The following is a 12,905-nucleotide window of genomic DNA, read 5'->3' as shown; positions in this document are numbered from 1 at the left end:
GAAGGGAAAAAAGAAAGTTACATGATAAATTTGCTGTATTATTTAAAAGGTATAGCTTGTACATAATAGATCTGTAGTTTAGGTGCCATACTTTTTGTTTTTCTTATTTTTCTATGCTTATTTTGTTTCTTAAGTTCAGAATAACTTTTAAAAATTTAAAAAAAATCCAATTCATTATTTCTAAAACTGAACTCATCACTCTTCCAACCTCTTCCATGCAAACCTCTTATTTTTTTCTTCTTAGTTTCTTCCAATATTTCAGACTTGAAACCTTATCATTGATTCTTTTCTCCTTTTCACACCCTCTTCCCCTTATTGTGCTACAGAAGATGTGGTCATTGCCATCTGTGTTCCTGACCTCATTTCCTTCTTCTTCTTTGGGATATTGCTCCATTGATTATTTCCTCTCATACTTTTGATCTCTCTCTGTCCAGTGGTTTCTTTCTTTCTGCTTAGAATATATATTTAGGTCTCCCCTATTAAAATAGAATAAACTTGCATTTTAGATTTTCACTCTCTAATACCAGCACCCATATTCTCCTTTCCCCTCCTTTCTCTCCTCCCTTCCGGCCATAAGCTTATTTCAGGACTTCTTTACAACTCATCTGAGTTATTAATATTATTGCTCAGTTGTTTTAGTCATGTCCAACTCTTTGGGACTCCATTAAGAATTTTCTTAACAAAAATACTGGAGTAGTTTGCTATTTCCTTCTCCAGCATGTTTTACAGATGGGAAAACTGAGGTAAACAGGATAAAGTGATTTGTCCAGGTTCATACAGCTGGTCTCTGAGGCTGGATTTGAATTTAGGAAGATGTGTCTTTATGACTCTAGAACTGGTATTCAAACCACTACTCCACCTATCTGTCCTGAATATAGCTTTCTAATTGGTCTCTCTGCCTTTAGATTATCACTCTAATTCATCAATTTTGATTATACCAATTCCCTGCCCAAAAGTTTGCAATGGTTCCCTATTACCCATAGAATAAAGTCCAACCTTTTTATCTTAGCATTCAATCAGACTCCAACCTACTTTGCTCGTCTTGTTGTTCATTATTCTCCTTGTGCTGGGTTCCTGCCAATTGGATACTCCCCATTTTTTAGATTTGTCTTGGACTTTCTCATGTCATTTCCCCATGCCTAGAATGACTGTCTTCCTCACATCCTTCCATTACATATACTGCTTGTAGCTTCATCCTTCATGAAAGCTTTTCTGTTCTTCCATCTTTCCCTTGCAGGAAGGCATGAATAAATTGGCTCTTTTAAAGTTTCTCACAATCTTTTCTTTATATTTCCTCGGTGCTGTTATCATGTCATTTGAATCTCCGTCTCTTATAAGAATATAAATTCATCAGGGGCATTATTAATGTTAAGATAATGATAAATCTCTTATTTATCTTTGTATCTTTTGCAGCACATACTCAAAAAATATTTGTTGCACCCAATTGAACTCCTTTGTGTTATTATAAAAATAAGAAAGACCTGGTTTTGAATATGAGTTCTGCTGTTTATTGTCTATGTGACCCAGGTAAAAGTTATTTAACTTTTCTGAGGCTCCATTTATTCATCTGCAAAATGAGAACAATACTATTTGTACTATTTTAGGATGGTATCATGTGCAATGCATTGTGTCTACCATAAAATGCTCTGCAAATATGAATTGTTACTCTTATTGCTTCCTTGCTACAGACTTAAAGAGCTGTTTTTTGTTGTTAGTCCATTTTTGAGGAAAATCAGTGATATCATGGGATGATATCCTGACTTAAGTATGAATTGGATTTAAGAAAGGCAGAGTTGTACAAAGTTGTCAGACTCACTTTCTCTTCCAAATCCAGTTGCAAAACAAAAGTCAAGGTGGCTGATGACAGCCCAATGCAATGGATGATATTGGCATTTTTTGTTGTGTAACTAAGCTCTAATCACTTCATAGCACCTGCTTCAGTTGCCTTCATAGCTATTGAAATAAATTGTTTTCATCTTCCCATTTTACTGGGAAAATTTTCACATGCTTGGATAGATGGCCTCCTAATTCATCGCAGGGGTTCTCAAACTATTCCCCCCTTCCCCCGGCCAGATGCAGCCCGCTGAGGACATTCATGCACCCACTGGGTTAAGGCAAATGGGCTGAGGGGCGGAGACAGAGTGTGAGGTTTTTTTTTTTACTATAGTGCAGCCCTCCAACAGTCTGAGGGACAGTGAACTGGCCCCCTATTTTAAAAATTTGAGGACCACTGACAGGTTTGAAGCAGACTGCTAAGACAGTTTTACTGGGGTGTAGCCACTTCATATGCTATAGATTTTTGAAGGCACAGGTGAGAGTTGGATGACAAGTGGACACCAAACATGGTTGAGCAGTCCTGAAAAAAGGCTGAGTAAGTTCTTGTACAAGAGAGATACTAGTTACCCTTGAATATCCCATACATCCTTATGTCTTGAAGAGCTATATAGTTGATGACTCTCCGATGGGCTGATTGTTTTATTACTCCCAAATCATGAGCTACCCTTATTTTCATGGTGCCATTTTTATCCCTTTTATTTGAATGTCATATGGACCATATTTGTCTCTATCATCCAAAGTCATCATCATTTAACTCAAATATTTAGACAGTATCTAATGAGGAAAAAAATCTCCACTTTGTGGAAAAATCATCATAAGCTCAAATTACATTTGACTTGATTTTTCTCTATTAATGTTTTAATCCAAATCTGTTCCTAATATATTCATGAGAAAATGTGTGAACCATCTTGCTATGAAAATACTATTTCTGAATTCCTGTGGATGCCTGCCAACATTTTTGTAGCCTAGTTAAGAGAAGCTCATCTTTTGAGAAGGGAAAGTTTTGATCTTGTCAAGGTTGTGTTCTATTCTGTTAATTTTGGCCTTTTCTGTGTGCATAAAAAAATCATCAAATGATAGTCGAGAGACAAAAATGTGTTATGTACTATGAAATGTACAAGCTGGAAATTTCATTCATCCATTCACTCATTCACCATTTATAGAGCACCTTCTATATGCAAGTCACTATCTTAGACACTTAGTCACTATCTTAGAGGATATTCAAGGATAAAGTCAGAGAATTTATACTCTAGTAGGGATAATGGGACATATACAAAAACAAAAATAATACAAATTGGAATATAATTTATGAATAAAAAGGCAAGGTTTTAGGAGATCAGATGTAGTAGAAATTATTTAGAACTGGGAAGTTAAACAAAGCTATTTGTATGCATATTCTGTCAAGCTCATGTCAGCTTCTGGGCAGAGGTATTTACAGAGACTAAATCCCTGAAGAAACAAGTTATAGACACTACCTTTACTCTATCTCCAGGGTTCTCCTGAAACAGTGTGAACTGGTTCTAGCACCCCCCTGGTTACCTTCCTTCTTTCAAGCTGCTCAGTAATGACAGTAGGTAGAGGGTCTAGAAGTGGTAGCAAGGAGCAAAGAGTAAGACTGCACCTCTTTCAGGTCCTATGTGTAGTAGTCACAAGTCTTAGAACAGGGAATACCAGAGAAACTGGTAAAGGATGAAGTATCATCATGAGGGGTCTGGGTTTCCTCAATACATTTAAGAGAAAGAAGTCTAGGAAGAAATGAATTTTGTTATCAATCGCACAGGATTCCAGAAGCAACCATAGAAATCAAGGGCATTTATTAACTTGGAAGGAATATGGTTTTAATGAATGAGGATGGGAGACCAGGATTTTGTGGATGGGAAAGAGCCTTTTTTCTTCAGTAGACTGAAATGCTGAATCCTATTGGGATTAGGGGAAAAGAAGGTGATATCTTTATTGATAGTTATAGGATGGATGACTGGCTAAATGAATAGGGCATTTGTCTTGCAGAATCCTATGGTGGTAAAGGATGGCATCAAACTAGACTCTCAAATGCAAAGGAAGAAAGGATTGAACCACATGACTTAAATCTGGGTACCGGTATCAATATATATTTAGAAGTTGGATCCCTTTTGGGGACCAACTCAATTTGCACCTGCACCTGTCTACAATTCTTCTACTTATCCCAAAATGATACATATCCACACAGAGGATATCTTGCATAAAGGGCCAAAATAGAGACAATAATAATTAGCATTTACATTACTTTTAAAAGTTTTCACAATTCTTTATATATTTATCATATTTGATCCTCATAACAGCCCATGAGGTAGATATTATTATAATCCCAATTTTACAGATGAGGAAAATAAAATCTAGAGATGTTAAATGATTTATCCAGAGTCACATAGTAAATATCTGAGGCAGGATTTGATCTCAGGTTTTCCTAACTTCAAGTTTAGAGTTTTGTAGCATGTAGCTGCTCCTAGTGTCTGAAGCTCTACTCCTGGATGCTCTCTTGACTGTGAGCGAACTCACAGTTTGGAAATTTGATAGTTTGGGAGCTTGATAGGTTGATCCTCATTCCAGATAGTGTGTTGAAGCAGGGAAAAGGGAAGAGAGAACAAACATTTATTAGTCTCTTATATGTGCCAGGTATGTGCTAAGAGCTTTACAAATACCTCTTTTGAGAATAGGTGGTATTTACAAATGGGGCAGTTTTCTAAGGCTTCCAAATTCAGTATCTGAGATGGTCTAGGGTTAGACTCTCACTCACTCTCTCTTATTCTCTCTCTTATTCAGGCAGGATCCTTCATCTGCTTAGTTTTTCCCAAGTATATCGATGGTTGAATTCCCCCTTTTGAATAATTATGGATCTCTTACAGGAAGTCCTTCAAGAATACAAGGCTTGGCACAGCTATCAGATAATTTGGGGGATCATTCATAGGGAATTCTGCTTCAGCTTCTACTTTATGCTAGATGCCAGTAAAACAATGAACCCCTTTGTTTATATATATATCTATATCTATATATATATAGATATAGATATAGATATATATATATCTATATATATATAGATATAGATATATATATATATATCTATATATATCCATGTTATCCATTGCTTAGTACATATGTAACCACCAGATGGCATTGCTAACCACTAACCTGCTTCTAGTCACTAAAAAGGACTGGGCCCTGAATAGAACTACATTTACCATAGATGTAAGAACTCTGTTTTTTGGGAGCATTCTGAACTATTTTTAATTCTCATAGAGTAATTCTCATAATTCTCATATGTTCTGCAACTTCACCTCTCTCTGGGTGGCTGTACTTATTAGCCTAAGGGATGTGATTAATGTGGATTTATCCAATTATAATTAGCTCTTGAGCTTCCACCTACTAGAAACCCCATCTCTTCCTTTAATCTGTGATATTTTACTGAAACTTAATTACATGACTTTGTGGTATTATGGAGTCTGCCACTGATGGAAAAAAGACATGCTTACTGTATATAAGTTTTTTTTTTTTTTTTAATTGGGGGTGGGTGTTGTTACAGAATCAATGAGAAAAATAAGACAATATAGACTGGCTTGAAACCTAAGAGTTTTAGGATAAGTTCAAAGTATTCAAGTTAGGCATTGGAAATTCCCAGTGGAAATTTGAGAATTATTAAAATCTCCCTAATGCAGAAATTATCATGTACCACCACCAACCCTCTAGTACAACCTATGTGGACACAATCTAGATCTGGAGGGTTTGTAGCTAGTTTTTTCCTTTGATGTTCTGCAGCTGGCAGGGATCCTTACTATTTCTTACCATGGTTAATTTATTGCTCATGGAGCAAGAGGAATGAACTCAAAGGCAGGCTCTGGCACAGAGGACTACTCCTTCAGCTGTCATTCATCTTTCTCCAATCCCTGACCTTGAAACTCCCCCACAACACATTCCCTTTGGCTGCTATAGCTTGTCACTTCCCTCTCTGTCTCTTCTAATTAGCATCCAGTCTTGTCTCATCTTCACCCAGGGAAGTGAGGATGCTACATATGTGTATATAATATACACACATATATATACTCTACTCCATATTGCTACTGAAGATTTTTGGAATCATCCTTGTCCTCATCCCCTTGCTGATGCTCCTTTAGTTTTAAGAATCCTATTTCTACTATTTTGACCTGGAACAGAAATGGAGGAAGGGGAAGATTTTGCTTCCACCTTTAGGATTTGATAGGGAGAAAGATGGAGAAGATGTTTGTAGTGAGGACAAAAATTTCTGTTACTAAAGAAATTTAGGTTTTTATAGTACTATAATAATATTGTTCAGCTAAATTATATATTAAATAGATTTTTGTGTCTAACCACTTTTCTGGGAACCTACCTATAATGTTATTTATACAGAAAAACAATAATTTCACAAATTAACTTCTGGAACCCAATGTGTAAGTTTGTAATTATCTTGGTAGGCTTTAGTGAGTGAATCATGCCTGATATACAACAGGAACTTAATAAATGCTTGTTGAATTGAGAAACAGTGTGGTACAGTGAATAGAGAGCATGCCTTGGAGTCAGGAAAACCTGGATATGTCTCATTGTTATATACATTGGCTTCATTTAGGCTGGGCAGGTCATTTAATCTCAGAAAGTGACAGTTCTCTAAGATTGCTAATTTATGGGAGAAGCTTATGATCTGCACCTATAGAGGGAGGTTTCCCTTCTAGGACAGCAATGAAGGACATAGGTCTAATCCCTAGTCACATGAAATGAAATAAGCTCCATTAAATTAGTTTGACTGGGTTGGCAGCTAAATCTCTTATTTTTGTAGTGTCCCTTTTATAGCTTTGGAAGTTCCCACATGGAAGGTTGAATCATTCTATTCCTCACTTGACTTATTTGGATGTGAAGTCATTTGGAATAGGTTCAGGCGAAAGCTGATGCTACTGGCTTGATACTTGCACAAAATGGTCTAAGTTCTCATGAGAGTGCCTGGAGAACAAGGTCAACATAACACATTTCCATGACTCAAAACAATGGACAAATGGCACACCTAGTTAGTTCATTTATAAAGAACACCTGGTCCTGCTTGCAAGCTGATTCACAGAGAGTAATAGGTGTGAAATTGATATTTACTGGCTCTCCTTTTTGGCTCCATAGCTTCTGTTCATCCCAATCTGCTTCCCATTTAATGAGGGTGTCTTACTTTGGGATAATACTAAAATGTATTTATGTCATAGATACCTTATGCTTATGTTAAAGGTTACTAGTGTCCATTTTGCAGGATGAGTTTTAATGCTGAGGATAGTCATTTAATGGATATTTTCATTTGGCTACTGACTTCGGCTAAGTCAAGGAAGGGAATCAGAGGGTGCTGGGTCTGGAACAAATCACACCCTGTGCCAGCCCAAACAATTTTATACAGGTGAAATCAAGTTGGAGCCAGGTTGGGGTAAGGAAGTCACACAATAGAAGAGCCTGAAGGGAGTGTATGTGGAAAAGGGAGGGTGCAGAGCTTTGGAGAAGGAGGGCGGGGTGAGGGTGGGGAGGTCTTAGGGTTGATTGCATGTAATAAGCCTCAGGGTTTTTCTTTACTTTTTTTTTAAGCACTATTTGGCTAGAGCTACCTACATCCTTCTTCCCGGATCTACTATCTTCCTGCCCAACTACATAGCAAAGATGTGGCCTTCCCTGACCACTCTCCAGGTGCTATACCCTCCTTTATAAAATAACAGAATCTCAGAATCAGAAAGGACATAAAGGGCCATCTTATCCAATCTTTACTGAGCAAGAACTTCATTTACACCAAGCCCTAAAGGTGCTTAAAAACCTCAGGTGAGGGAGAACCCACTACCTAAGTGTGTTGCACTTAGAGCCAGAGACCATCAATTCAAATTCTTGTCATCTCACTTAGTAGCTGTGTGAGTTTGGGCAAATCAATTATTCCTTCTAGGTTTCCATTTCCTCATTTACCTGACCTGGAGTCAGGAAGACTCAAAGCATTCAAATCCATCTTCAGACAGCTGTGGGGTACAAGTCATGTAATCCTGTTTTCCTCCATTTCTTCATCTGTAAAATGAGTTGGAGAAGGAAATGGCAAACTCCTTCAGTATCTCTGCCAAGAAAATTCTCGAAAATGTCATAGGACTAAACAATAAAAAGTTCAGGAAATTCATCCTAAAATATATTTCTGCGTCTTTGACACTTTCACAATTTGGTTCTTCCCTCTGAGTGTAGATAAAACAAACTGAATCCCTCTCTTATATATCCTTTACTTCCAGTTTCCTCATCCAGCCTTCTCCAAGCTAAACCTCCCCAGGATTTTCAATTTTCAGATCCCTTGATCAACATATTCATCACTTTTACCACAATATCATCATCATCATCCATGAAATACTTGAAATTTGGCAAAGCAATTTCTATGCATTACTTGCTTTGAGTCTGTGAGATAGGTGCTACTAGTGTGATCATTTTATAGATGAAGAGACTTAGAGAAATTAAATTACTTCCCCCAGTTCTCCTAGCTAGTCCAGCCTCATCAGCATTCTAAGGATCCTCTTCCAAATGCTCTTCAGCTTATCCATGTCCCTCTCAAAGGTGACACCCTCTCAGACAGCAGGAATCTAGCTACCCCACAGAACTCACCCAGAAACAAAAAGATCTTACTAAACCCAGAAATATCCACCCTGAGTTTGATGGCAGAGGGAAAAGAAACACAGTCCTTGCAAAAAGGGTTGTGGTTTCCTTTACTCTCATTTTACAATATCAGCAGGTCAGAAATAAAATTAAAATAGATGCAGTTGAATGGTAAGAACCTTTGGCCGAGAGCTGGTTCAATCTGGCTGGGTCCAGTTAGTGACAGTTGCCTCTGAGAGCTCTGATACTCGGATGGGAGTGACAGCTTGGAAAAGGGTTTGGATTTGGTGACTCAGGAGTCGCCCTGAAGCGAGGGAGGTGCTGAGGGGGAGGGGAAGGGAGTGATGGTAAATCCTAAATTCTCCTTCTGGGTCATTTAAAAGCATCCATAGCATGACCCACAGGGAGATGGGATTCATTTGTCCACTACTAAGGACAAAGTCTATCCCTTCTGAGCTGGTGATGAGGAGTGATGGGTCCCTGCCCAGGAAACCATTTTACATTCTCAACTGGGGAAGCCCTGAAGTCTTAACTCCCCGGTGAAACATAACATGGAGGGTGGCCCAAGGACGGACTCAGGGACTTGGAAGTCCTAGCTTTTCTTTAGCTGCAGGATGGAGCTAGTTTCTATTTGTTTGGGTCTGGTGTTTTTGAAAGACGAAAACTGCTTTCACAATCATCAGATTAGAGAATCAGGAAACATCACACACAATGAAAAACTGATGGTTTCACAATGGAGAGATTTTGTGTTCAGGTTACTCCTGCCACCTACAGGACCCTTTCTGAATTGTAGAATAGTTGTCTAAATTCTGTTCAATTCAGTTTAATCAACTTTTGCTGGGCATCCACTGAGTCCCTTGTTAGTTACTGGGAGGAGATACAAATTTTAGTCTCCTTTTCCGTATTTCCAGGTAGTGAGGATAGAATGTTAAAAAAAGAATTCAGGTTTAAATTAAGGATTATAGATTTGGAGATTGATGAGAAGCCTTATAGTTCAATCACCTCAAATGAGGAAATTAAATAACTTGTCCAACATTTTGCATATGTGTGTGTGTGTGTGTGTGTATATATATATGGCATTGTGCTAAGTGCTAAAGATAAAAAAAGAAAAAAAAAAGCCTGGGGGATGGGTGCAGGGAGATGGTTGGGATATAATTTGTAATCTATATGCAAATAAGTAAATATAAAATAGTTTTTTTTTTACTAAAAATTTTTTTACTATTTTTTTTTTTTTTTAACTAAAACTTAGTGAAGGAAAGGGGGAAGTAGGTACTGGATTCATGAAGAAAGTGGCTTCTGAATTAAGCCTTGAAGGAGAATAACGATTTTTGGAGACAGAGATGAGAGAGTGAATCTTGGGTACCTGGATAGCTTGTACAAATGAATGCTAATGTCAGGTTCCATGAACAGTTAGTCAGTCAACATTGGTAGTGCAGAGTATTTGAAAGAATAATATGAATGAATAAGGCTAAATAAGTAGATTAGCGATAGTATGTGAAAACTCTTAGATGACAATTTGGGATAAATGAAAATTATTACACCTATATTTAAAAGAATGTGAATTCTAGAAGTATAAAATATAGTAAGTACAGTTAGATAGCAGTTTATCTGAAAAAGACATGAGAGATTAAAAGCTCAAGTGATTCAAAAGCATGATATACTCAAGGCGTTATGAGGTTCAATGAGATAATGGAAATAAAACACTTAGAACTTTAAAGAGCCATTTAAGTGGCAATTATTATTACTATTATTATCATTAGCCTATAATCACTTTTACAGCCATCTAATCAAATTTTATTTGAAAATTTCATTCTCTGAACCTCCTACTGAGCTCAAGCAGTGTTTATAGAGCACTACATAGATGCTGGTAAATATTGGTAACTGAGCTATTAATAAAAGTATACATATTTTAAATTTAATTTGCATTATGAACACATTCTAAAAGCCTAGACAATCAACAAAACCATAAATCAAGGGCTGATTCGTAGTGATTACCAATTTCTGAGGTATTGCCTATACTGAAAATTTAACAGTGGCTTCTCTGAGATGTTAGTGGTCTCCTTATTAGAAATCTTTATACGAAGACTGGATGATCATTTATCTATAATGGTGGGAGTCAATTGAATCATTCATTCAATCATCCCTTTTCACTTAAAAACCAAGATGCTCTGGCCCTGATATCTTACCATTTGAAAACATCTTGATGGAATCACTTACTCAATCAAAGACATCAAATTGTTGATGTTATTTTAGTTCTGTCCAATTCTTCATAATTCCATGGACCACAACACATCAGGCTCTTCTGTCCCTGATCTCTGGAAATCTATCCAAGTTCACGTTTGTTATTTTCATGTCACTATCTATCCATCTCATCATCTACTATCCTTTTTCCTTTTGACTTCAATCTTTCCCAGTATTAATGTCTTTTCCAGTAATTCTACTCTTCTCATTATTAGTCAAAGTATTTAAACTTCAGCTTTAGTATTTGATTTTCCAGTGAATAACATGAATTAATTTCTCTAAGTATTGACTAATTTGATCTTCTGGCAATCCTAGGAACTTTCAAAAATATTGATTCTGTGGTACTCAGCTTTCCTTATAATACAAATTTCACAGCCATACATTGCTACTGGGGAAGAAAAAAAAAAAAAACGCAAAACAAAACCACAAAACAGCATACTTTTGACTATATAGACCTTGAAGTCAGAACCTATAATGTGAGGGAATTATATCATGTGAGTCAATTATATCATAGAAAGGATTCTTGGTCAGATATGGAGGGGCCTAAATGGTTGCAAAGATTCTATTCTATTATAGAATATTATGATTCTTTTATTTGAATTTGTATTTGGATCTAGGAGGAAAAGAGAGCTACTGCAGATTTTTTTAAAACAGTAGGTGATATGCAAATAAGCGAGGTAGAGAATTGTCTTACTTTAACACTGATAAAACAAATCAGGTTATGAATTCTGAATAAAGTGGTCCCAAAGGACTGTTGTCATTCCAGATAACTAGCAACTTTTAAGCTAATGTATAGCTATCATTTTAACATTTGCTTGAACACTAACCAAATCCCAGAAGAAGCATGCTTATAGTTGACATTAAGAACAATGGAAAGAAAAAGAATGAGTAGAAGTAAGTTTATAGCATATTACCAGTAATGAATTTTGGAGGTTAAGGAGTTTAAAATACATTTTCTTTTCTTTTTGGAGGGAAAGGCAATTGGGGTTAAGTGATTTACCCAGGGTCACACAGCTACTAAGTGTCTGAGGCTGGATTTTTCTCAGATCCTCCAGACTCCAAAACTGGTAAAAAATACATTTTCAAGGATTTGCATTTCCAGAAAAGGATAGTTGTGCCACAGTTCCCTTTTATTGTCCCAATTCAGTTTCCCTGAATTGTTCTGCCTCAGTTCCTAATTGTTCCGTTCAATCCTGCAACACCATCCTTCCTCCTAATCATAATGATCCAGATAAGGTGAAAGACCTTCTTAGACATCATCAGAATGTTAAATGCCTTTTCCCATTCTGTAATCCCAATTTATCAGAAAGTCCCATGCCTCCCCCCACCTTGTCAGAACCGGATTGATAGTCCCTTTTCTGCTCTCTATGCTCTGACTACTCGCCCCTGCCTCTGTAGCTGAGACACCTGTATATATATATATATATATATATATATATATATATATATATATATATATGTCATTGAGAACTCACATTAGTTGCTGGATGCTTTGCACATCATCCCTGAGGGCAGCATGTCCCCAGCACAATCTCTCCCTTTCAAATAAAATATTAAAAACTCTCTAATCTCTCTAATCTCTATTTTGCCTCAGTTTCTGTGGCATTTCAGAATGTGGTTCAGTCATAGTGCAAGAATTGATATGTCCATAAGATGTGGACAGAGAGAATGCTGTATGATTACCCTGAAATATAAAAATAATCAGAAGAAGACCTTAGGTATGTTGAATGGACCTGCAATGGAAACAATGACAAGACTCAGATAAGAATCTAACAATATCATGGGATCTTTTGGGTCAAGTTGGGAGGGAGCTTAGAGAGACAACTTAATTATAGAAAGGAAAACAAAACCCAGAGAAATTACTGACCTATTCAGGAACTAGGATTTAAACCCAGGCCCTATGACTTCAAATCAAATACTTTGCAGTGTAGGATGATGATGAGAAGGTGGGGAAAAGTTTTCATTTGCACTGGTCAGATCCTTCTGCCTCTAGGGCCAGTATATCTACTATGCAACCTAGTTGCCCCCTATCCATCATAGAGACACTTATTGACTCAGACTGGCAGGGGGGGGACAAATTGTATCACTCTTTACCCTATCCATTTTTTAGCCTTTGAGGTTTTTGTGGGTTGAGCTCTGGAGAACTGGATTGAGCTCTGGCCTCTAATTAGGAAGATTAAGCTTCCATTCTCATCTTCTTT

General features: G+C 37.0%; 1 protein-coding gene across 2 annotated transcripts in view; it reads right to left on the bottom strand.

The window, feature by feature from the left end:
* Positions 1 to 12,905, bottom strand: part of LY86 (lymphocyte antigen 86) — a 217,853-nt gene that overhangs the window by 55,731 nt on the left and 149,217 nt on the right. The window contains exon 5 of one of the 2 annotated variants that reach the window (XM_074270982.1): positions 7,808 to 7,896. The exons of the other annotated variant lie outside the window; for it this stretch is intronic. Within the exon in view, the coding sequence (XP_074127083.1) occupies positions 7,843 to 7,896 (54 nt within the window). The 3' untranslated portion in view covers positions 7,808 to 7,842. Of the gene's footprint in view, positions 1 to 7,807; positions 7,897 to 12,905 lie in introns of those variants that run through there. 2 annotated transcript variants of the gene reach the window in all.

Source organism: Sminthopsis crassicaudata, chromosome 1 (genome assembly GCF_048593235.1).
Source record: "Sminthopsis crassicaudata isolate SCR6 chromosome 1, ASM4859323v1, whole genome shotgun sequence".
Classification (NCBI taxonomy): Eukaryota; Metazoa; Chordata; class Mammalia; order Dasyuromorphia; family Dasyuridae; genus Sminthopsis; species Sminthopsis crassicaudata.
The sequence above is the reverse complement of the archived record's forward strand: the minus strand, read 5'-3'. Positions and strand labels throughout refer to the sequence as shown.